We start from the raw sequence: 24,270 nt of genomic DNA on the forward strand, positions 1-24,270 counted from the left end.
ATGGGACACCTGATGTTCCCCCTGAAATCTTACACTAAACACTCACTTATCACTGAAGATGAACTCTTTAAAACTCACTGGAAACAAAGCAGCCTGGAGAGAAGAAATTAATGTTTTCATATTTGTATTTTAATATTGCACCACAAATAAAAAAGGTGTCTTATATAAAACAGCAGTTAAGACTTTTGTAATGAAACAGAATTATGATAAATAACAACACATACCAAACTCACTTCTTTCCATTCACAAAAAATCCAAAGTGCGTAACATTGAGTAGTAAGTAGTGTTGAACTGCATGTCAGTGGCCCACAAATACAGCGCTGTGCAACAGAGCACCTGTGTGTGTGTGTGTGTGAGAACAAATACAGCGCTGTGCAACAGAGTGCCAGTGTGTGTGTGTGTGAACAAATACAGCGCTGTGCAACAGAGTGCCAGTGTGTGTGTGTGTGTGTGTGTGTGTGTGTGAACAAATACAGCGCTGTGCAACAGAGCGCAATCCTGACCTGCAGACACAGGCAAGACCTCACCTAGTGTTCCACAAATACACTCTTTATGTAATCTCTAAAGTTCAGGTTTCAGTAATATATTGTGTGTGTGAGAACACAAATACAGCAGTGATAGATGAATTAAGACAAGCTGACTTCTACAGGAGCAGACTGAACTGAGCAGGAAGTGATGCTTGTTTAAACCAGGATGTGATTTAACAGTACATTAAACGTCAGTACATTCACGTGTGTTTACACTGGCTCACGTGCTCATAACTTTGCTGTGACCACACACAGCTGTACATGTGTGTCTCCTTAAGACCGCTGTTAGTATGCAGGGGTTGGGTTTCTCAAGGTTCTACACTCCACAAAACTAAAGTACACTGTGGTGCTACCATGAGGTGAGTGGGAGGACTCTGAACCCAACCACATGTTCCAAACATGCGAACAACAATCCCTCCTTTTTGCAACGCTGCGTACTGCTTCTGAAATAAAGGCGTTGTGGCGCCACTGTGGAATGTGTGTGGTCACACCAACGCGTGTCATTTACTAGTGTCAATTACTGTCATTTAGTTCACTGTGGGCTACAAGACACACTGAAAAGGGCACTACACATTAGAAAGCAAAGTAATGAGAGCATCAGCTATCGAAAGTCCCGAAGCCCGCGACTTGAGAGGAGAGAGGTGATGGTGGATGGTGTTTCGTTCTGAGACTGATGTCTGAAACGAAGACAACGAGCAGCGTTCACTTCACCCACTCTACCGCGGCGCCGAGTAGCTGCAATAGTACTGCTCGTCCGGCCGGAAGCCATAGGCTGTAGCAGGCCGCACGGGAGCCCCCGCCCCCGGTCCGTAGCCATCGGACACGACGCTAGAGGAACAGAGTGATGGACAGAAGCATGAGGTTGTGCAGTGGTAGTTTTGACGTCAACACACTATTCGCCTTGGCCGTGTTTACGCGAGTCACGTGTAAACATACAGTGCAAAGCACACAGTCACTGGCCAACAATGATCATTATTAGCCAGAGGTCAAATGATTTCAGTTTAGCGAGCCTGATATGTTTAAACTTCAGTTAGTACCTTACATCACAATCTAAGAGGCAGTGAGAAGCTGTATGTAATTGTTCATATCACTAGATGGCGCTCTAGTGCTGCTGAAATGCAAACACCATATTTCATGGGGGCCAGACAGCCAGCTTGTGGCAACGGGGAAACACCAATGAAACTTTCAAAAAGAGAAGCAAGGGATAATAAACCAGACCACAGGGTCCTGTAATGTTCCTCAAAACAACAAAATAACTGTCCTCATCTGAGCCAGCTATATAATCCCTAATCATAAAACCATATAAATACAAATCAACAAATATAACTAATTCTAATACATCAGTATTGCGTAAAGCATTTCAGCTCCAGCCAGGGCGTCCTGTGTTAGAACGCAATGCTTAACGCAATAGAAAAGGAGAGAGTTCAAAGCCGTTTTTGCTAATAGGACGAGCAGACGGTGTCGGGATTGAAGGCCTGCGAGACGTCCGGGTGCCTCTGAACGCCCCGCTCCACCTTGTCTGCCCCTCCATCTCAGCCTCTCCCTTCTCTTCTCTTAAAATATGAGCTGTTTGCTTTGCCCCTAGCAGCTGCCATAACGGCATGTTGGTCTAAGCCCAAATCACTTCCATGCGAGCGTTTCCGTGTGGCGGCCCCTTTTCTCTCTCCGACCCCCTCCCGACCCTACCCGGGCTCAGAGTATGGTCCTTTTTTTGGGGGGGGGGGCTTTCGAGGAGCACCTTTGCTCTTCGGGACAGAATATGGTGAAAGAGCTTAAGAGGTGCCAAGACATGAATGCAAGTTGTATTACTGATACATAAACCACACAAAAACACTCTCATTTAGAGTCAGTGATAGGGATGTGAAGGAAGTGAAGTCTCGGTGAAAGCACTGACCTCAGATCAGCCCCCAGCCCCTTGCCAGAGGCCTGGTTCCAGCCATCTCAGGTTGCACAAGGAATGTCTGGACACAGTATGGTTTCACCACGGAGCTGAACAGAGCGACTGACGCTCTGGATGGGGAGCGCAGGAACAGATGCAGATATCTGCATAGCCCACCCTCTCGTCCCCCTGTTGTGATCTGGTTTGCTAGAACATGAAATATCTGATGGTTTTATGTGAAAAATGACTTCCTTCATATGCAGAATACAAGAGCCCATTCTGGTTTGGCGTTAACGGCACTGCCGGGTAACCCAAGCGAACCCTGTTCAAAATTTAGCCGCCATCAGCTAAGAGGCAGCTACTGAGCAGAGGTGAGGGAAAGACGAATAATCCGTCAGGCTGAGACAACCCCAGTCCTGCACTAATGCTAACGATGGCGTCAGATGTGCATATTCATGAGGAGAACCCCTCCAAGCGTGGAGAACCACCGGGTGGACCCGCCCAGAGCCGAACACGCTGTTTCATAACCGAGCCGTTCTCTGTGTGCTGACAGGACGAGAGCCAGAGTTTGAGGAGGGACGTGAGAAGACAAAAGAGCCCAGTGTTCCACCGCCAGCCCTGAGAGGCAGGGCAGAGACCGCCTGAAACACAAGCACGGGGCCTCTAAACAGGAAGCAGATCTATCTATCTCTCCCTCTCTCTCTCTCTCTCTCTCTCTCCCTCTCCCCCCCCCTGGATTAACTGGGTCAGTAAATCCACACACTATCCTCATCTCTGCTCTTCCTGTTCCTGTTCCTCTCGCCTTTGCTCCTGATCGACTGTGGCATTCCTCTCCCATGCTGTGCGGCACGCCAGCTCTGCTGCAACCACTAACAACTCTCACTGCCATCAAACAGCCATTACAGCCCTCCTGCTGGCCCTGGTGCACATAATACAGGCCACATCACTGCTGATCCTGGATCAGCTGTTATTTAACTTTTTTGGGTTACAGTAACTGATCAGGATCCATTTCCCAAAATAATCGTAGTTACCTACTACTAGTGTTCAGATCATCCTAAATGAGAAAGTATTCTGTGTGACACTTGCTCTACCACTAAAGAAAGTGTTCAGTGTGATACTCACTCTACCACTACAGAGAGAGAGAGAGAGAGAGAGAGAGAGAGAGAGAGAGAGAGAGAGAGTTCAGTGTTCACTCTACCTGTTAAACATGAGCGTTGTTTTATAGTGTTTTGAACTCAAGCCCAGTACAGCATGTATATATCTGCTCTTATATCACCATTCTGACACTTGATCTACATTACAACTATTACATACACATTATAATTATATATTACACACACCTATTACACCTGAATTAACCACTTGGGTGTATTTCAAGTGCTTCAAGCTTTCTATGGTCTCTAGATTAATAATGAAGCAAATGGCAAAGTGTCAGTGGCACCACTGGCACAGTGAGTGCGTGTGTAGCGCTTTCCAGCATGCCTGTCTGATCCCTGCAGGACTGGTGTGGTTGTTGTGTTAGCATGCGCCACACCGTCCCAATGGGAGCCAAACGCAGGCCCTGCATTCCTTTTACAGCCATCACTTACAAAGCGCCCCGAGGGTGGGGTGGATCGGACCTGCCCTCTGTGCTCACTACCCCCCCCCCCCGTCTCACACCCGTGTCCATGCCAGAGTGAGAGCGTCCCAACACGTCCCACAGCCCAGCCCACGAGAGCACGTGGCTTCTCCGCAGTCTCCAAAGTAGTCGTCTGCTCGACGCCGTTCCAGGAAAACAAAGGGTCGCTCCATAAATCACACCAGGCCGTTCCGCACTCCACCGGGCCGGTCGGAGCAGGAGAAGAGAAACGAGGCCGGGACGGAGGGTTAGGACAGGGAGCCGTGTTTGTTCCCAAAGCTGTGTGTGTGTCTGTGCTGGGGGTAGGCGGACATTCTGACACAGCTCTTTTGAGCCCTGCCCTGCTAAAAACAACAGCACAGACTGGCAGGGGTCGGGGCTTGCTTCACAGAGGGCCCTGTGAGTGTAGTGCGTGTGTGTGTGTGTGTGTATATGTATGTGTAGAGTGAGTGAGTGTGTGTGTGTGTGTGTGTGTGTGTGATCATCGAGCCACTGGTGTTCACGTCATTTAGAGCTTCTGTGTTTACCTGCTGTGAAAACCTGGAGGTCCCACAAAGTCTCCATTCTGGAAGTCGGTGAAAAATTCTGGAGTGATGGCACTATCTGCTGGGATTAATCCTTCTGTGGGAAAAATACACACAGGTCACACTTACATGTTTTCATCACAGAAGAAGTTGCAGCTAAAGCCCTGAGAGACCCAGTGTGTCTGTGTTTCCTGTTCTGGTGTAGTTCTGCTGGTGGAGGGGTGGACCAGTCTACGGTGTGTCTGACCTGCGGTGTAGAAGAGGTCAGGCCGCTCCAGAAGGTGTCCGCCCTGCAGGAAGGGCTCTCCCTCGTCTCCATACAGGAACGGTTCCACATCATCTATCTGCCGGTTCTCCACCATCTCCAGCCACTGCGAGTTGTGCCAGCGGAATTTCTCATTCTGGATCTTCCTCCCCCACTCCTCATCGTACTCCTGCAGAGGTGCAGTGACAGAGAAGGGAAAGAGAACATCAGAAACAAACACAAATATCAGAAATAGAAACATAAAAACATCTGAAACACAAAAAAACAACCTCAAACATCAGAAACACACAGAAAAACAAACACAAACACCAGAAACCCATAAACTCCATAACAGACTCACACCAGTTGTCGGTATAGCTTGGCGTCAACACTTCCAGCACAAATGATTAACAGATTAAATTAAAATTTGATTGAATGTTAACTGATGCCCCACTTCCTTAACGACATCAGTATGTATGGGTGAAGTTTTCCTTTTACCAGCACAGAGCTGATCCAGGTGTCTCTAGGGCTGGGCTCCTTAGCCAACAGCAAACACGCCAGCGTTCCCATTCCTCTGTATGGTCCGCAGTCGATAAAGTATTCTTTTGATACTTTTCGCAGTTAAGCCCCACTGAGCGCTGTGCTCCCAGCCCCCGCTGATTAATCATCCCGGCCCAAAGCCGAGGCCCCTGGGCACGAACGGCCACCCGTGGCCCCAGGCTCAAACAGGCCCATTGTCACAGGCTGGGCCAAACTGGCAGAGGAGCTGTCATTTTTTGTCAAGATGGGAATTAATCAAACCGCCTCGCAGTCTGGCAAGTGCTCCGGACGCCTTTTCCTTGGCCAGGAACGGCAGAGAGTGAGTTTAGTGGTGAAGCTAATCAATCTTGCCAAGAGGGAGCTGGTGACATTTCTCAGTCAGGTGGCTGTATGTGGACATGAACCAGGTTCTAAGTGCTTCATAAACAGATTATATAAAACCTCACGCAAAAGAAGTACTGACCAGTGGATCATTAAGAACCCGGGCTCCTAACAGGGCCAGAGTAAATAAAGGAACCGGTACCACTGACAACCAGCCCAGAGAAAGCGGGAATAAGAATGCACCATAAATAAAGCATGAAGCAGACCAAGCAGACGACCACCACGGCACAAAACTCCCGTGAGGGACAGGTCATAAAATTGTAAGATCAAATCGCTCTAGCTGAAAGATCAAGCCTGGGTGTGTGTGTGTGGTATTTAGGGGGCCTGCGTTCTGTTCCCTATACCTATCTGAGTCTAACCAGATCCCTCCTGGCCCTTTGATGTGGTTTCCAGCTTTAATAGCCCTGATCAGCTGTATAGAACGCTTCCTCTCGCCTCAGAAAGGAACCTGAGATAATGGAGACCTAATTACATGAATCTGAGGCCTGGACAGACTCACTGTGAGCTCAGGGATCCACCACCAGAGACATTCAGACAGGTTTATTTGCTGTGTTCCTGACCCTGCAAATGCCAATACAAGCAACCTGGCCAGGGGTCAGGGCAGGCTGAAGGTCAGGGTTTAGTGAAGCAACACCCACAGCAATAATATCCAGCGTGTTGTCGCACACTTTGCGAATTTCGGCGTTCTTGTCATGCATCAGGTCGACGAGATAGGCAGGAGCTTCTGGAGATCAGAGTTGAGGTTGATGGACAGCATGAATGAGTGTGTGTGTGTTCGTGTGTGTGTAGACACAGGGCAGTGGGAAGGATACGGGTCTCTTTAATAATGACATCTCGGGTGGCCTGGTGGAACACCATCTGGTAGAAGACGTACACAATCTGACACACAAACTCATCGTCCTCCTGCTGGGCTGCAGACGGACGGACGCACGCACGCACGCACGCACGCGCGCGCGCGCACACACACACACACACACACACACACACACACACACACACACACACACACACACACACACACACACACAAGGTTCAGATCTCTGCTCTGGAGTGGGCAGGGCTGGTCGTGGACTCTGTGATGCCACTCTACCATTGAGCAGCTCAATGAGTGCTGGGATGATGCCCGACTTGGCCAGTAGAGCGGCGCAGGAGTCATCCATGGAGACCGTGCCGATCATCATCACCACCTCCAGCACCAGGTCGTCTTCTGCTGAGCCTGGAGGTCACAGGTTATGGTCAAAGAGGCTTTAGTAAAAACCCTTTGTACAAAGACAGCGCATGACCTCTAAATGCCATGTGACCTTTGGCATGACAGTGCGACAGCTACACTAACATGCAACTGAATTCTCAGACAGGTATAAAGCATAAATGCTTCTTTTCTCTCATTAACGAGAGTTGTATGACTCATTAACATCTCATTAACGAGACTCATATGTCTCATTAACATCTCATCATCATATATTACAGCTGAAGTGAATCAGAACCTGGGTGGAGTGGTGAGGAGTGGGAGGATGTTACCAGGTTTGAGGTGATCTTTGAGGTACGGCGCGAGGTTGTACTCCTTCAGCACCAGCTCCCAGTCCAGGTCAGGAATGGTGAGGTTGGCCAGAGTGCCCAGACACTCGATGACAAACTCCTCCTCCTCGTCCTGTCCAACCTGGGATGCCAGGTCCCCAACGTAGTCCTGAGCAAACACAGTGGGACAACGGCTAGGACACCGCCGACCGGAAGCATCCAGGAATACGGACGGCTGGTGCGCGTGTCACACTCACGATGAAGAGGGTCTTGGAGGGGCCGTCGTGCTGGGAGATGTTCCGAATCATTTTCATCATCAGAGGATCCTTCCGCTTCAACGCTCTCTTCATCAACATCTTCAGACCGTTACCTTCCACGAGAAGACACCAGGGGTGGGGTGTGTGTATGTGTGTGTGTGCACGTGCGCATGTAAGTGCATGTGTGTGTGTGTGTGTGCGTGCAAGTGCATGTTGGAGTGAGAGTGAGAGTGTGTGTGTGTTCTAACCTTCACATAGGAGCTGGGCATTTCTCTTGTTGGCAGCCAGATTAATGCAGAAGGATACAAGCTCTGTGTCCATCCTCTCCTCACCGCAATCAAACATCATCTTCATCACCTGACAATCACACACCATCAACATCACCCATAACATGTCACACCCAACACACCCACCCCCTCACCTCAAGCCCATTCAGCCCAAGGTGTGTGTGACGTTAGGTTAGGCTCCGATCTGGGGTGCGGCGGAGGGTCTTTGTGCGCCCTGCCAGCTATCAAAACTCGCCCACGTCTGCTATTTCTACCAAACCTTCTCCACCTTCATTCATATCTCCTCTGCCCTACAACTACAATCCCACTATAATCCCACTCTGTTCCATGGGGTGCGAGGGAGAGAGCTGGGACAGAGCTGCTGGGGTGTGGGGTAACTCAGGCTGATCTACATGTGGAGCGGCTGGGGTGTGGGGTAACTCAGGCTGATCTACATGTGGAGCGGCTGGGGTGTGGGGTAACTCAGGCTGATCTACATGTGGAGTGGCTGGGGTGTAGGGTAACTCAGGCTGATCTACATGTGGAGCGGCTGGGGTGTAGGGTAACTCAGGCTGATCTACATGTGGAGCGGCTGGGGTGTAGGGTAACTCAGGCTGATCTACATGTGGAGCGGCTGGGGTGTGGGGTAACTCAGGCTGATCTACCTGTGGAATGCAGTCAGTGTAGGCAAACATGGACTTGAAGCGGTCGTCCATGCTGATGTGGTACAGGATGCGCACAGCCAGATGCCTCTGCGTTTCGTCTCCTGAAACACACACACACACACAAACTGGAGTTGCATGCACAAACTTAGACCAGTCCAACGTTTTCCACATGTCTCACACAATGCTCAGACCACAAAAATAAAATTGCCAATCAGAGGAAAAGCTGTAACCATCATGCTGAAGCTTTTGGCAATCATGAGATAAAAGACACTGAACCCGTGTTACAGCAGGTGATGTTTACAGCGTAGATGGGCATATTTCTAGGGGTGCTGCACACACATACAAGAAGCGCCTGGGTCACATCCATACCTCCAGCTTAATCAGGGAGAGAGAGAGGGAAAAAGAGAAAAAATTAGAGAACAAGATAGAGAGAAAGAGAGAGAGGAAGAGAGAAAGAGAGCGCGAGCGTGGTGGTTGGAGCTGCTCTCAGACCCCTCAGGCTAGGGCAGGGTTATCTCAGCCTATTGGACCCAGATGTGCTCCCAAAGACCCCAGAAAGAGAAGGACTCCTACGTTTAAATGGCCAAAGAGGAGGAAGCATAAATTTTACTACCATTAATAACTTCAAGCTCACTGCTCTACCCTGCAAGCAAGAGCAATCGGCCTGGACATGTGCTTCTCATTAGCAAAAGATACACACACACACACACACACACACACACACACACACACACACACACACACACACACACACACACACACACACACACACACACACACACACACACACACACGGCAGCACTCAACATGCGCACTCCCACACGCCCTCATGCATAGACACGCACATGCATGCATTGTCGCACGCGCGAACACACACACCCTTTATGCTTCCCTCTGCAGGTAGGAAAAACACTACAAGGACTCATCCCCTTGACAAGGATCCACGCTAAACATGTTTAGAACTGTTCTGGAGTCCTGAAAGGACACGGGGAGGGGTCAGCGGAAGGGGTCAAGGGGGAGGGGCTGGTGTGGAGAAAAAGTGTTTGGGGGTGTTTAGTGGGAGAGACCTGTTGCAGCTGCAGCCTGGGGCAAGGCAACCACAAGCAGGCCTGCAGCTCCATCCACCCTCTCGCTAGGGGTTATGCTAGGGTGAGCCTGTGTCAGTATGAGGTTTGCTGTGGGGTGGGTGGTGAGACACCCCTCACCGAGACGGAACTGCACACCTCCAAAACGTCGCCGAGTGATAAACAAGGCAGCCCACCCCAATTCCCCCTCCCCCTCCCCAAGCTCAGAGATAACACACAGGGAGGTTGCGGATTCCCTTTCATCTCATCGGTGGGGTCGCGACCCTCGGAATGGCCGCCAAGGCTGAGATCTTCTGGCTGGTCCAGACCCGCTCAGAGGAGATAAGGGATGAGTGCAGCCCCCAGCTCAGGGTCAGCGGAGAGGGCGGCGGGTCAAGATAGATAAATGCATGAGCTTTAGGAAGCCTGTCCCCGATGTTCAGACTGTGATTGTGTGTGTGTGTGTGTGTGTGTGTGTGTGTGTGTGTGGACCCACATATCTCCACAGGCTGCTCGCACTGGACGCCCCTCGTGCTGGAAAAACAACATTTACTTTAGGAGCGAGTGTGTTATTTTACCAAGTGTATTATATTAATTATGCAGGACACATGACTCCTCCCCCAGGACTGTTCCAAAGACACATCAGTGGTGCCAAAAGCAACCACACCAGGGTTTACAGACCAGGACCAATCACACGCTCCGCTTCATCTCGGGGAGTGGTTAGTCTAAGAGCTAGGCTGCATCCAGCCAGGAGAATTCACGCCACTCACTCAGGCCTCTGATGTGCAGTGATGTGGACACTTTTGCAAGTCTGTATATACGATTCTCTGCTAAGACTGCATCTAACAGTAAAGTAGGCAAGGCAACATTTTAAACGAAAAGAAAGGAGAGTCTAGTGTGGCAGTCCTGTGAAGCAAGGGGCATGCAAATACACCCCCACCCCTCACCCCGGATACCTAGCAGCACGGTGAGCTTGGGCAGCAGTCCTGCCTGCACCATCTTGCTGCGGAGGCCTGTGTCAAAGGAGAGGTTATGGAGGAGGCGCAGGGTGACGCTCAGCAGGTCCTCGTGATCACAGGGCACCAGCTTAGCTAGCTTCTCCACCGTGTCTGTTTCAGCCTAGTGTACACATGCACACACAAACAGATTAACAGCAATCATATGGCATAAAAGACTAGTACTACACTAGAAAAGGAGAGGGAGAGAGAGTGAGTGTGTGTAGAGTGCAGAGGGAATACTAGAACACATACAAACAAACGTGAATCACTGCTGTAAAGCGGCCCTTCCCAGCAGGCCTTGGGCGCACTGGACTGCTGGCCGTGAGTGAGCAGCACAGGTGCCCGTCACGTGGCCTCTGCCCAGCTGGTTAACACGTCTGTTGGCTACTGCAGCCGTGCCTGCTGCACCCTCAGCTGCAGGTGTTGCCAGGGGGTGTGGGCAACCTGAGCCCCAGTGCGCACTCAGGCCTTCAGTGTCCACACTACAACGGGCACCACAGCTGGTAATGAGGAACGCCGCCACACTGCACCAACATGCAAGGGCTACCTCCCAAGGCCTGTCGCCACAGCCACGCACATTCTTCGACTTCACCCCCTATGCCCCAAGACTCCGCTATCTCGACATCCTTCAACAACGCACTATCAAAGAGTCCACTGAGCCTAACCAGAGCAGGGAACGAGCGAGATAGAGAGTAGAGAAAAGGACTGAGTCAGGCCTGCTGAGATTCTGCGAGTGAGGCCTTGTGGTGTGAACATGTGTGTGGACGTGTGTGGGCATGGGGGGGGGGCGAGGGGGATATTATTATGGGTCTCTACGTGACTTAAAAGAGGCAACACGCCAGCACCTCAGTGTTATCTGGTGTCAGAGTTGATCTGAGAAGAGACCATTTCATTTCAACTTCAATATTTAATTAATTAATTAGCAGCAGAAAAAATGTTAAAAGTTTAAAATGAAACTTTAAAGAAGAATCCAGAGGCGGCGCGTGGAGACCAGTGTGGAGGCGCCGCGTGGAGACTAGTGTGGAGGCAGCGTGTGGAGACCAGTGTGGAGGCGGCGTGTGGAAGTGACGTGTGGAAACCAGTGTCCCCCCCCCTCACCATGTCGTTCTTGTTCTCCAGGAAGATGCTGAGCTTCTTGAGGAAGGAGACCACGAGCACCAGGAGCTCCTGGCTGTCCCGCTCCAGGGTCTTCACCAGCAGGTGCACCACGTTCCTGTTGCGCATCTTCAGTTCGGTGTGTGTGTCCTCAGACAGGTTCAGCAGCAGATATAGTGCCACTGTCCACAAAAAGCCAGAAATTACCCAGCAATGAAATAAACGTAAACATGAAACGACTAATGCGTAAAAGAACCATCCGTGTCCTGCGTGGAGCGTGTACCTCTGAGGAGCTGCTCCTGTTTGCTCAGCAGGCCCTGGTACTTCTTAAGGGCCTTGTCATAATCCTTCTTCAGGTTCTGGTTCTCTGGGTCCTCCTGCCGTTCCACAAGTCAAGGAACATCACGTCAGAATATACACAAAGACTTGGTCTATTGCGAGGACTCTACCTGGTCCGCTGTCTTGGGACCGAGTTCAAGGTGAATTTGTGCTTTCCACCTAATTCCGATACTCCCAAGTCTCGCCCAGGAACTGGAATTATATTGGAAGTGTAACCAAAGAACCCCCCCCCCGACCACTGACCTCTCTGTGCCCACCCCATCTCTCTCTGACCTCCGACCCAGCCACATATCAAGGAAGGATATCGGCCCTCTTCTTCTTCTGCAGCTCCTCCTGCCACAGGTCATACCTCTTCAGCTCGTGTTCCATGATGCCCATGCACAGCGTGCCGATTTTGTAGTGGGTGATCAGCCCGTGGAACTGGATGAAACTGGGGGGAGAAAGCGCTGGCATGTTTTCACCTGTAGTAAAGCCCCAGCCGGCGTGGAATGTCGTCCCTCGCTGCGACTATGATGGATATGCACCATATTCACTTTATAGTCCCACAGAGATGTACTGAGCAGGAGAAAGAGCCAAGAACAGCTCTGGGACTTCACAGTCAGCTGCCCAACCCACTGCTCAAATTGGTCTTGACAGTGGACAACACTGCTGTATTATGATTATGTATGATGAAACTATTTCAAAAAGTGAAAACAAATCTCCATGGTGTCGGTGTGTCTCCACTATTTAGATTAGAGACAGAAAAGAGAGAGACAAAAAAAAGAGTGAGTGAGAGAGAGAGACAGACAGACAGACGCAAAAAAGAAAGACAGGGAGGGAGAGAGAGAGGGAGAGAGAGAAAGAGAGAGAGAAAACCAACAGACAAGAGAAAGAGGCGGAGAGTCTGGTGTTACCTGGAGAAACAGAAGAAGATGTAAATGATGGTGGTTGCCAGGTCTACACTCTGCTTCCAGTCCTCCCTCAGCACTCTGGCCAGTGCACCGAGGACCGTCTCTGTGGAGCAGCACCCCAGAACAAAACTACTGTCACACCTCTACTGTCTACACCTCTGTGGTTCATTGTGAGAAACTAAGATGAAATATTTCATCAAATGTTGAGATTTTATGACAGCCATACAGTGTATAACTACATTTTACTAGTCTGTTAATTTACTGAACTGCTTCATTAACTTTAATTTGAGGTGGTGCATTTGACACGTATTGTGTTGTTCTAAGTACTCTATGTCTGAACATTAGGCATCGCCATTACCCTTTTAGAAGCCGATAAACAACTTCATTACCAGCAGAAAGAATCAAAACAGTGCCAGCTAAACCTGCCACTGTTAACAGCACTAATATTAGTCTACAGCATCCACGTTAAACATTTCCACTAGACTAACATTAGTGCCTTAAACACCAGCAGGTCTGACACTCAGAGTTAAAGATACTGTACTTCTTTTATGAACCACTTTATAAAATAACAGAATCTGAAAAGATATGAAGAGATATGAGATATGAAGATAATATGTAGACAGTAAGTTCTCTTTGAAAACTTGTCTGTACTGTGTATAGATGAAGTGCTACCACAAATCCCCAAAAAGCAAGATGGCTGCCAACTGAGATGCAGGAAAAGACTGGAAACAATATGAATGAGCTCTGAACAATGAATGAAAAAGTTCACACAGCATGGAAGGAGAGCAGTAAATATAGCAGTAAAGGGAAGTCACCTAAATGTTGGTAAAAGAACCAAAACCGGCATTTTTTTGGAAGTGGCCGGGTTGTCCTGAAACCTGAGAGACACATCAGAGAAGCTGAGGCTTTGGGAGCTGATCAGGATGGAACTGTTGACGGCGGGTTAAAGCAACACAGCCGGGGGGGCTTCAGCTTTAGTTATGGCCTAGAGGGTCAGGGGAGCCCGGAGCCACCAGGAAGAGAATGGAGGAGAGGTCGCGTCTCCTGTGGCACCAGGAACGAGACTTCCTCCCGGACCGGAAACCCATGCTACACTGCGGCAAGCGCCCCCAGGGCCTCCTCTTTTCTCCGCAACCCCACGGTGACTCCCCTACGCCGTCATTATTGTTTCATAACGAAGTGCATGTTAACAGCTTTTGACAACTTTATTGAGGACATAATTTATGCCGACAGGAGAGATGTACGACACACGTGTTGGTTTGAGGGACATCAGAGCACTTGTAATGCGCAAAGAGAACACGGCCGGGGAACACTCCATGAAAACGGATAGTCTCCGCGCACACATACACACATTTTTTTATATATATATATATATACACACACACACACACACACACACACATACATACATACATACATACATACACACACACACACACACACACACACACACACACACATATATATATGTGTATATATGTGAAAACAGGACGCTGGGTTTATACTGCACACTGGCTTAATCAAAAGAAATGCAGCTTGGGTTAGACTTTCAGGTTTTTTGTTTTGTTTTGTTTTTGTTTTACAGCTTGGAAGAGTGATTTATTTCCTAAAAACATCACAGACCTTTCTGATGCAAAGAACTAAACATTTCATAAAAATATCAACTCAAAGGCTGGGCTACTTTGAGAATGAACCAGAATTAACTCATGTTTAACTCTACAAACACCTTTAAGCAAGTACAGTCCCAGTAGTAACCTGAGGATAACTGGGCTTTTGTCTGGGGATGGAAAATGGCTCTATGAGGTCACCGCGTATCGTTCTGCTGAGTGCTTGAACTCTGAGGGCACCGCGTACCATTCTGCAGCAACTCCTCCAGGTTGTCAGGGTTACGGGCCAGGCGCAGGATCAGGGTGGCCCCGCGGACCTTCTCCGGCACATCCTCGTACAGCAGCTCCACATAGTCATCTATGTTGTTAATGTTGGCCTCCTCGTCCAGCTGCAACAGCACAACAGCAGCATGTCTGTGGCGCATCCATGTTCTCTGCCGCATGGATCCTAAACGCTACGATGCCTACCAATCCGATGTACGTACACAGTTAAATCTACTCACCACTATCACCTAACTCGAGCTTGGCTCAAAAAACATCTGACAACAAGCAAAAGGCATTCGGTGCACAGCAGAAGACACGTCAAGAAAACAACGCAGCGCACGAGGTTGCGGGTCTCTGAGCCGTACCTCCATCCCCTCGAAAGGAGTTGGATCCCTCGGCTTGATTTGTTTCTTGTCCCTTTTCTCTGAGGAGCAAAATGCAAACACAGACGACACAGGGATTTCTGCTTGTGTTTACTTTAGCACCCTGCCAAAGTAAACAGCCTGGCCCTGCACTGTTGCTGACAGGGCAGGAGCTCTGCAGGCCCGTACCTGTGGGCGACCTGCGGTTCTGCAGGTAGAAGAGGAGCTGTTCCACCTCAGGAAGCTTGGAAGGGGATATAAGCTTGCACTCCTCCACCACCTTCCGAGCTAATGACCCGATATCCGTGCTGCTATTAAGGCTTTTCAGACGGATGCTGAGAGAGGGGGAAGGAAAGCTGTCATTCAGATCTACAGAAAAATTAAAAACAGTTGAAAAATATGAAAAGGTGCAAGAAATGCTGCTCACAGTTTCTGACAGGCCTTTCGCTCGCCCAACATTGGGTCCCCAAGTTCACCCAGAATGGTTGCTTCCACCTCATACTGGACAACAAGGGCTTTCTCCGTAGGATGGACATCTAGACTACCTGCCTTGACCTTCCTGAAGATCGTAAACAGAACCCGGGCAGGGTTCACTGTGAACAGAACCCGGACAGGGTTCACCGTGAACAGAACCCGGACAGGGTCAATCGTGAACAGAACCCGGGCAGGGTTCATTGTGAACAGAACCTGGACAGGGTTCATTGTGAACAGAACCTGGACAGGGTTCATTGTGAACAGAACCTGGACAGGGTTCATTGTGAACAGAACCCGGACAGGGTTCACATTCATACGGTTCGACCTACAGTCTGGTGGAAAATGTAATGAATTGATAAAGCTGGTTTTTAGCCTGTCAAAGTCAATGTCAATTTTATTATCATTTCCAGTCACCACAAATGCGTTGAGTGAGGAGTGAAATACAGCTAAATGCCTTAAATGTAAATATAAATGAAATACAGTCTCTCCATTAAAGAGAATAACAGAGAAGTGCAACAGTGTCAATATTATAAATACACACAAGAGTGCAAATAGACAGTAAACACAACAAGTACAGGACATAAACAACACACAAACCTATTAATAAACTACACAATCTCCTTCTCTATATTAAACAATCAGAGCAAAACAAACATTCCCAGGGCAGAACAGGAAAGAACACTATACCAGACTAGCCAGTTTCCTAGTTGTCTGTTTTCTTTTTTTGTATGTATGTGTTTTTTTGTATGTATGTATGTAACCGTGAATTACCACCAAACGAGACCCCACTGGCCACGAAACCTTCACATAAGTAGCTAGTCTAATAGTTACGTACAGTAGTAACGTGTGTGCAGCTTCCAGCTGGCTGAGGCGAGTTAACTGTCCGACTGAGGGGAGTTAACTGTCTGACTGAGGCGAGCTAACTGTGACTGAGGGGAGCTAACTGTGACTGAGGGGAGTTAACTGTCCGACTGAGGCGAGCTAACTGTGACTGAGGGGAGTTAACTGTCTGACTGAGGCGAGCTAACTGTGACTGAGGGGAGCTAACTGTGACTGAGGGGAGTTAACTGTCCGACTGAGGCGAGCTAACTGTGACTGAGGGGAGTTAACTGTCTGACTGAGGGGAGCTAACTGTGACTGAGGGGAGCTAACTGTGACTGAGGGGAGCTAACTGTGACTGAGGGGAGTTAACTGTCCGACTGAGGGGAGCTAACTGTGACTGAGGGGAGCTAACTGTGACTGAGGGGAGCTAACTGTGACTGAGGGGAGTTAACTGTCCGACTGAGGGGAGCTAACTGTGACTGAGGGGAGCTAACTGTGACTGAGGCGAGCTAACTGTCCGACTGAGGCGAGCTAACTGTGACTGAGGGGAGTTAACTGTGACTGAGGGGAGTTAACTGTCTGACTGAGGCGAGCCAACTGTGACTGAGGCGAGCTAACTGTGACTGAGGGGAGTTAACTGTCCGACTGAGGCTAGCTAACTGTGACTGAGGGGAGTTAACTGTCTGACTGAGGCGAGCCAACTGTGACTGAGGGGAGTTAACTGTCTGACTGAGGCGAGCCAACTGTGACTGAGGGGAGTTAACTGTCTGACTGAGGCGAGCCAACTGTGACTGAGGGGAGTTAACTGTCTGACTGAGGCGAGCCAACTGTGACTGAGGGGAGTTAACTGTCTGACTGAGGCGAGCTAACTGTCTGACTGAGGCGAGCTAACTGTCTGACTGAGGCGAGCTAACTGTCTGACTGAGGCGAGCTAACTGTCTGACTGAGGCGAGCTAACTGTCTGACTGAGGCGAGCTAACTGTCTGACTGAGGCGAGCTAACTGTCTGACTGAGGCGAGCTAACTGTCTGACTGAGGCGAGCTAACTGTGACTGAGGCGAGCTAACTGTCTGACTGAGGCGAGCTAACTGTCTGACTGAGGGGAGTTAACTATTTGTGGAGAGGGCTAGCAAGGCTAGCTAGCGTTAGCTCGCGCAGTAGGCTAGCGGGTTAGCGTCAGCGCGAAGAGGACGCAGAGACCGACCTCTTTAAATACCTCACGTCCTCCGCCTGCATCGCCTCTGCCGCGTCTGCCGGGAGCTTCAGCTCTTACTTGTGTTCACGAATCCTCCGTTCCGTTCAGCGTCGCGTTCTGTTGCCCAGACAAACGTTGACGTTCGCGTTGCCAGGGCGGAACCAGTTTCCCAAAAGCGCGCAGTCCCGTGATATCGCCACCTACAGGCGAGGAGGGGTACCTGCACTCAGCGCTCAGACGTGCGACCTGCTGGCAGATTTAACACGACAGCTATTTAATCCCACCATACATCACAGAATCGGATTGAATGTAAAAAAAAAAAAAAGAAGACTGATAACGGTTCAAATACGTTTACAACTTGTATATTAAAAACTGACCTTTTAATTTGCGATTTAAGATGTCTTTTCTGTCACAAGTCTTATGACAATGCATTTTGTAGCAAGACCTCAGTAACAGATTTTTTTTTCACTGTTCATGTCATATTTCTAACGCATCAGAATTTGATTCACTTTGTGTTGACTCTCTAAATGTGCTGTGTGAGCAATAAAGACAGAAAAAAATGAGGTTAAGGTCATAATTTGTCATAGTTATGCTGAACGGGGCATTTAATTTCCGAGGAGATTCCCGCTACCACTAGCTAACGCAGCTTTTATCCAGTTGCTCCAAGAAGTCTGGTTTTGGTATGCGAAATGTCAAATGACTACTAACCATCAATTGCAAGGCAGACTGCTGGTATTTTGGCTGAAATATCAAAGCCTGATTGGTCAGATGAGTGACAGTCATCTGACCAACAGGAGCTGAGACAACAAAAAATGAGAACCTGGAAATGTCAGTGAAAACAGCAGTGTGTCACTGGAGGGTATAATTGCCATGTTTGGATGATCGGAGCATGTGGGCTGTAACACAGCTGTGGTGTTTCTGTTAGTGCTTATGTTGCTCTAAGCATCTCAGTAAAATAGTGAAAGCCTCAGATCAGAGTAATTTCAAATGGATATGAACCAGATTCCCAAACTTGCATTCCTAACGTGGAAAGATCCTTAAATCAATTTATAAATCAGTAAATCTGGAGTATAGATCAGTGACTAGATCATGACCAAGATCTGGCCACCGGGCATCCTACTACATTTGCAAGAGCTGAATGTTTTTGCATGTATATATGGTGCAATACACCACAGTTTTAGAGTGGTAATCCATTCCTGAATTAAGAACCTGTTTCCTATGTTGTCTGGGTGATTCTACACTCTCTCTGTAGTGCCACTGCATACTTCACTGACACTCTGTGTACAAACACTAGCTGCTGATGGTAAGAATAACTACTACACGATCTCCTGATCTGGGTGGAAGGTGTGTCCCCTTTGTGAGCGTGCTGGCATGTCAAGGCTGGCATGCAGATCTGGGAGTGTGGGGTACAGTGGGACTGAGACGTCAATGGCACTGCCTTCTTCGTGATCCAGTTCACTGTGACTCCTCAGCCTGCCGCCCGGAGCAGGTGACCTGGACAGTTCACTGCAGGGGTCAGACCCTCTCAGCTGATCAGTTACGACCAGGCCTCCCATACAGATATAGCAGCAGCGACCTTTAGGCATTCTTCCCAAGGTCTTACACACACACATATACGCAAACACACACACCACACACGCGCTCACCACACACCGCACACACACAGACACTTCATACCTTCACGGACGCTTCACGTCTTTTTTTGCAGACACATTCCAGCAGCAACGACTCAGAACGTCCAACTCGAAGTCCGTCATGGAGTTTGGCAGGACGCACCAGGCTTTCCGGGAGCGGTGGGCAGGCACAGACGATGACCTGTGTCGGTACAGCATGTCCCTTGACCTGCACAACACCCTGAGGCAGGAGTTCTTCGCCAGCTACCTGTTCATACTGGAGCAGATCCCCCTGGGTAAGGACAGGGCACGGGTCCCTACATTACATTGACTGAAAGTAGTGACTCTCCTCTGTAGTCTCAGTCTTGGGGACCGTATACAGCGTGCACCTGGTTCCATTCTACTCCTAGAGACGTGTGTGAGTTTAGGGTAAAAGTTAAGGATACAGAGGAAATCAAGTGCAAAACCACTGAGCTCTGGGATAATCATCAATGCATGAATGTGGTCATTAATGTGTAAGACTGCTGGTCATACGTGCCACGGCTACTGAAATAATTTCTTGTTTAGAATGACATCGAGCCACCAGAGAGTTGTCATAATCTGCAAAAGCAATTCATTATAAAGACTTATTATACTTAATCTACAGAAAGAGCAAATTTTCTATGTTATTTCATAAATAGTGAGGTCAATTCTCACATGTTTGCTTTGCTTCTGATGTGACTTTAACAGTAGTAGTTAACCCTGAATATTAGCCTCTAATGTCTGGTATTGTGACTATGACTGTTGCAACAAAAGGTGAAACAATATTACAACAAGAACATTACAATACCTACATGTGCTTAAGAATACATCATACAAACTCTGACCTGATATGCAAGGTCAAGTCTGAAGTGCAAAACAAATTATGTTCTGTATTTGGAATTTTTGTTTGTATTTGGAAGGAATTTAGAAATGTTTGGATTCAATATTTTGTTTTCACGCAGGGAAAAGAACATCGATTCTGGCAGATTCATCTCACACACATGCTGAACACACCATAACAAAGAAATCTCTGATATTTTTAGTTTAAATGTGTTTTGTTTTGCTTGGATAAAACATTAGCAGCTGGTTTGCTGGAGCCTGAACTACTCTCCTCATTTCAGAGGTGCACATGTTTGGTGGTTTTGGCTCTGACCCAGTGGCTAAGATCAGGTAAGTCGGTCACAGGTTAAGGTGGGCAGACGTCCAGATTTTTAAAAGGGAACCAAAATAAACAGATCAGAAGGACTCGGTCAAGCTCATCTCTCCTGTGTCTCCACTGTGTTGCTATTTCTGTGCTCTGCAGAGCCTTTCGCTAACAATCCTGACTGCCGGTCTCTCCACCCAGCGTGGAGCCGCTTGTGCAGTGCTGGACTGGAAGCTTCTCAGGTCAATCGTCCTCTTACCAGATTAACACTTCCCTCCCCTGCATAGCCAGATCCCCAGTGCTAAAATACCAACTTCAGTGTTGTGTGAAGCCGCTGAGAGCCCATTTGTGAACGGCTGGACTTTCCTAACGCTGTTTTCATGCAACATGCCAAGGAATGTCGTGCACTGAAGGTATGAGCTGCTGGGAGGTTGATCTTTGACCTTTAGAGGGTACGCCAAGGTCTGGAGAAGGTAATATTGTACCTTGTTCATCACCACATCACCACATCTCTCATTCTTCTTCCACAGTCACAGTGGACAGGCTGCTTTATTCCCACTGTCCATCGTGGGTGTGTCCTTTGAGGCTCAGAATGAGATTAAACGCATGTTTACATGTGTACGTGTGTGTAAACGCATGTCTCATCTCATGTCGCAGCGCTACACGGACCACACGTCTCTCAAACCCTCAGCAATGCCCAGATGCCTCAGCAATCTTCCAATCGAGCAGATTCTTATTCTCAGTATGACCCGCGGTGTCGCCCTTCGGACTGGGAGGAATTCGTTCCAGAACGGAGACTCCACGTTCTGAGACCCTCGGAGGCCTTTGACATCATTGTGGCTTCTCTGTGTGCTTTCACCCTCCACAGTGAAGCTGTACGCCGCGACATGTGCCAACGTGAAAGGACAGAAGCAGTTCTACTACAGAGCACAGAACTTCTACAAAGACGTGCCGGCGTCAGAGGAGGGCATGATGGGAGAGTTCGTGGAACTCTCGGAGTTGGACCTGGAGGGTTCCAGACAGTTCTTGAAGAAGTTTGTGGTATGATATTTCTTGATTCCTCACAGTGATTACACTTCAACTCTTCCTGATGTTTGTGGAGCAGACTTTGATTATCTCAAATGTTCTTCAGATATGGCAATACATTATATACTGTAGATTTACTGAGACAAATGTACAAAATTCATATTCACTTCCTGCATGGCCCTATAAGACAGATTTATTTTGCCTTGTACATATGCAAAACGGCTGCTTCCCAAGGGTGGGGTGGGGCAAGGGCAGACAACCTCTCTGTTACTGGGGTTGTTCTTCTTAGTGTCCAACTGAAACTATCACAGCTGGGGCTTATTCACTAATCCCACAGTTTCCACAGTGTGTTATTTGATATGCTCAAGCCCCTCCAAATACTCCCAGATGGGCTTAGTATTAGTGATAGTGAGGCCTACTGTACATAGACCAGAAATAGCACTCAGCATGCATGTATGAATGGATGAGTGTGTGTGTGTGTGTGTGTGTGTGTGTGTGTGTGTGTGTGTGTGTGCGAGTGCATGTGTGCGTATGTCTTTCTCATGTACTGGTATAGAATTAATACCATGTAATATCAGAGATGAACTGTACTGTGTTGGTGATGCTTTGTCTGTGTTATTCTGGACTTTGTACTGTACTGGGAAGATAAAGGACAGAAACCAGCTCTTTAACCTTTGTTTGGAATCTTTATTTTATTTCATCCCTAAAATTTAATCCTGCTGTACATAGAAAATGAAAGAGGATATTTTGGAAGGCTGTGCCAAGGAATATCACTGACATGTGTCTATTTCACGTGTCTATTTCACGTGTCTTTTTCACGTGTCTATTTCACGTGTCTTTTTCACGTGTCTATTTCACGTGTCTATTTCACGTGTCTATTTCACGTGTCTTTTTCACGTGTCTTTTTTTTACATGTGTCTATTTCACATGATGCCTCTTCTCATCCAATATATTTTAAGTTGTTATGAAGACATCTCCTGATGCCGTAATGAGGCTTTAGTTGCCCCACTGAGGTTCTGACGCCCAATCACAGTGCTTTTTCCTACCCTACGCTATCTAACTCATGTTCTAGTGAGTGACCTCTGTTATGTACTATAGCATGAACGTTCATGCATGTAGACTCACGTCTGGGCTCCTGCTAGGGTCCAGGAAAGGCCAGCACCAACCGCGCTCTGGACTGTGGCTGTGGGATCGGTCGGGTCTCTAAAGGGGTCCTGCTCCCCGTCTTCCAAACCCTGGAGATGCTGGACATGATGGAGAACTTCATTCTTCACGCACATAAGTATTACTTGGGTGACCTCGCCGACCGCGTGGAGACCTACTACGTCTACAACCTGCAGGACTTCACACCCCCACCCCAGAGATACGATGTTATCTGGATGCAGTGGGTAGCCTGTGAGTGACCATACGTGTGCGTTTATGTGTGTTTTAGTACTAAATCATGTAAGTTTAAGATAAGTTTCCATAAGTTTAAGATAGACACCTTAGACGAGGACGCTGTTGTGTTCCTTCTTCATGCGTCTTCCTGCGCTGGTCTGCTGGTGGTGTTTTCCTAAGGTCACCTGACAGACAAAGACCTGCTGGAGTTCCTAAGACGAGCTCGGGGGGGCCTCGGGCCCAGTGGGGTCATCGTCCTGAAGGACAACACGGCACGGCAGGGCTGCAGGCTGGACACAGTAGACAGCAGCGTCCTCCGGCACCTGGATGTCCTGACGAGCATCATCGAGAGGGCGGGCCTCACCGTGCTGGACGTGCAGAAGCAGGACGCCTTCCCAGAGAGCATCGTGCCTGTCTGGATGATCGCTATGCGCTGAGTGCCCGTTCTGCTCCCGCTTAGACAGGCCTGGTCTCCTCAGAAAAGCCAGAGCCTGGCGCATGGGAGCTGCCAGTTGACAGCCAGGGCGTCATCTAAAGGCTCCTGGCAGCATGCTGATTCAGGACAAGTCACCCCAGTTCCCACTTTGATTCGAATCGGTTCAGTTCAAAATAATTTCATTTAGTTTAATTTCCTTCAAATTTCATTTCAAAGATTCCTTTTGTTTCAGATCAAGGATACAGGCATGGAAATGTTACAACAAGAATATTCGAGCGAGTGATAGAAACCTGTATTTCATTGCATGTATGTATGTGTTTGGTATACAGTGTTCTTAGCACATTGTGCCAGTCGTAAAAACTGTATGTTCTTTTTACTCCCAGCAGAAGAAATATGTTGCAGTCACTACTGTGCCTCTATAGCTGCTGGATTGTTCACTGAACACTTTTGTCGCCTGAATTAGACAAAGAAAATGTATAATTAATTGTATTATTTTATTTATTAATATTATTGTGTTAACCTGTGTCTTTCTTAGTAGATTAAAATATAAAAAAGATAGACTCAAAGATTCTTGTGCTTAATTTGCCTCTTATATTATTATTATTATTATTATTTTGAATCTATTTGTCCATATTTATGTTGATTAATTTAGTTTGATTTGATGTGTAATAGTTGAATGTAGATGGATGTAATTCTACTGCCCTTCAGGTTCAGTTTTGAATTGCCTACATATATAAGAAAAATTCTAAACATTTTAAGCATTTTAAAATACACATAATGCAAAGTGCCTCTGTTATATATCATTTATGTACTCTAAAACTGTTCAGACATGTGAACTGAACTAAAATATCAAAGCACAAACAAAATCATGGGAATATTCTCAGGTATGAAGGCTTCTATCTCAAAACTAGATTATGGTCTAAAGTATTTGATGATCATTGAAAACATAAATTACACATATACATATACACATGTACATGTCGAGTTTTTAATGGGAATATGAAGATATTGCGCTGTTTGTATATTTATTTTTGTCTTATCATGACAGTGCCAAAGCAGCATCTCTTTTACAAAGCTGCTAATTGGAAGAAAACTTTCACAAATATAAAACCCCACAAACACAGCATT

At 47.9% G+C, this 24,270-nt stretch overlaps 2 protein-coding genes across 5 annotated transcripts; one reads left to right on the forward strand and one right to left on the reverse strand.

Annotated features, from left to right (window-relative positions):
• Positions 1-107: 107 nt before the first annotated feature.
• Positions 108-17,688, reverse strand: kifap3a (kinesin-associated protein 3a). 4 transcript variants are annotated; one of them, XM_027015923.3, is made up of 20 exons: positions 17,547-17,688; positions 15,463-15,594; positions 15,225-15,370; positions 15,039-15,097; positions 14,657-14,798; positions 12,806-12,905; positions 12,218-12,342; positions 11,857-11,955; positions 11,577-11,755; positions 10,437-10,599; positions 8,417-8,517; positions 7,734-7,842; positions 7,486-7,598; positions 7,232-7,397; positions 6,804-6,929; positions 6,526-6,624; positions 6,352-6,437; positions 4,796-4,982; positions 4,552-4,645; positions 108-1,355 (listed from the first exon to the last, which is right to left on the reverse strand). In XM_027015923.3, the coding sequence occupies exons 1-20, from the start codon at positions 17,564-17,566 to the stop codon at positions 1,244-1,246; spliced, it is 2,358 nt and encodes a 785-aa protein (XP_026871724.2). In that variant the 5' UTR covers positions 17,567-17,688; the 3' UTR covers positions 108-1,243. The 4 variants fall into 4 exon arrangements, with proteins under 4 accessions (XP_026871724.2, XP_026871723.2, XP_081573166.1 ...); XM_027015922.3 differs by having other exon boundaries at positions 17,535-17,688; XM_081717040.1 differs by having other exon boundaries at positions 15,463-15,628; positions 17,547-17,687.
• Positions 17,689-19,183: 1,495 nt separating this feature from the next.
• On the forward strand, positions 19,184-23,622 carry ntmt2 (N-terminal Xaa-Pro-Lys N-methyltransferase). The gene is made up of 4 exons (XM_027015969.3): positions 19,184-19,434; positions 21,172-21,344; positions 22,472-22,724; positions 22,887-23,622. The coding sequence occupies exons 1-4, from the start codon at positions 19,281-19,283 to the stop codon at positions 23,141-23,143; spliced, it is 837 nt and encodes a 278-aa protein (XP_026871770.2). The 5' UTR covers positions 19,184-19,280; the 3' UTR covers positions 23,144-23,622.
• Positions 23,623-24,270: the final 648 nt, after the last annotated feature.

Source organism: Electrophorus electricus, chromosome 7 (assembly GCF_041902795.1).
Source record: "Electrophorus electricus isolate QZ-2024a chromosome 7, ASM4190279v1, whole genome shotgun sequence".
Taxonomy (NCBI): domain Eukaryota; kingdom Metazoa; phylum Chordata; class Actinopteri; order Gymnotiformes; family Gymnotidae; genus Electrophorus; species Electrophorus electricus.